The sequence below is a fragment of the Amphimedon queenslandica genome, unplaced genomic scaffold, assembly GCF_000090795.2.
Source record: "Amphimedon queenslandica unplaced genomic scaffold, v1.1 AMPQUscaffold_3062_Cont24939, whole genome shotgun sequence".
In the NCBI taxonomy this organism is placed as follows: Eukaryota; Metazoa; Porifera; class Demospongiae; order Haplosclerida; family Niphatidae; genus Amphimedon; species Amphimedon queenslandica.
The window spans coordinates 1-1,367 of record NW_003556606.1 but is presented as its reverse complement, the minus strand read 5'-3'; the positions used below and the strand labels follow the sequence as shown (position 1 = coordinate 1,367).

The following is a 1,367-nucleotide window of genomic DNA, read 5'->3' as shown; positions in this document are numbered from 1 at the left end:
TTTTATTATTAATTAAGGCTGGTTTACAATATTTTGTTGGAATAGAATTTGGCTTTAATTAAAAATTAATGTTACAGACCTAGTGTAATATTGTAAACCTGCCTTTACTGTTATTAGTACATTTTCCCCATCATTTCTATATACTCCATTCTCAGCTACAGTCCATCAGTAAGCATCTTCCATCAAAGAAGCAAACTCTATTCTTCTCTGCTACCATTCCTCCAAAGATAGAGAGACTAGCTACAGAAACTCTTCACAATCCTCTATTCATTACTGTTGGAACGGTAAGACCATTACACCTTGTCATGTTGTACTGTATAGCAGGAAATTTTGGAGAGAGTTAAATTTGGCGAATTGCTAAATTTTGGTGATCGGCAAATTTTAATTTGGCGAATTTGTGACCATGTGCCATTGAGCATGCGTATAATGGCTCAAAACAGCAGATTTTAATTTTGGCGAATGGCTATCAAAATGCCAAATTTAACTACCTCCAAAATGTCCTTCTATACGGTATCAATTGCTGCTCTTTATAGCCAAACAGTTCTAGTGTTAATGTCAGACACACTGTCCTTTGGGTTGAAGAGGAGGCAAAGAAGAAACATCTTTTTACTTTTCTTAAAGATAAGGACACATTCTGGTAAGAAGAAGTAGAGAATATCACATTTGCTTTTAAATTTGTCTTTATTATGCCGAAGTGTATTTATTAACTATATAAATGTATTCATTATTCCTCTGTTTCTATCCAGTCCCCCAGTCATTATATTTGTTAACTCTCGTAAAGGCACTCTACTCTTAGCTGAGGCCATTGATAAAGTTAGTTCCTTCTTCTTCTTCATGAGTTATTGTCTTGTCTAGGCTTGTGATGTGGCGGCCATTGCCCTGCATGGAGAGATGGAGCAGGAGAGAAGGTCGGCCATTTTGAGTGGATTCCTGGCTGGGAAGTACGAGGCAGTCGTTGCAACCGGAGTACTAGCCAGAGGACTTGACCTTCACAATGTGAAACAGGTTAGAATACAATAGATGGGAGAGGAAATATACCGTATAGTGGGGAATTTTGGAGGGACTAAAATTTGGCGAATTGCTAAATTTTGGTGATTGGCGAATTTTAATTTGGTGAATTTGTGGCCACATGCCATTGAGCATGCGTATAATGGCTCAAAATGGCTGATTTTATTTTGGCGAATGACTATCAAAACACCAAATTCGCTAAATTTAATTCCCTCCAAAATTTCCTGCTATACGGTATAAAGAGAATTGTAATTCTCTTTTGTTAATATGTAGGTATTTATATTTGATGCTCCGTCAACGATTGATGAGTTTATACATCAGGTTAGCCCTTACACACCATCACTTTGTAATAGTGATAT

The 1,367-nt window shown here is 36.8% G+C and overlaps 1 protein-coding gene across 1 annotated transcript; it reads left to right on the top strand.

Annotated features, from left to right (window-relative positions):
• Nucleotides 1-155: 155 nt before the first annotated feature.
• Nucleotides 156-1,354, top strand: LOC109593045 (probable ATP-dependent RNA helicase DDX59; the record flags this gene model as incomplete). The annotated part of the gene is made up of 5 exons (XM_020008308.1): nt 156-284; nt 534-637; nt 747-813; nt 856-1,005; nt 1,282-1,354. Coding segments are annotated over 5 exons (523 nt in total), but the record flags the coding sequence as incomplete, so codon positions are not given.
• Nucleotides 1,355-1,367: the final 13 nt, after the last annotated feature.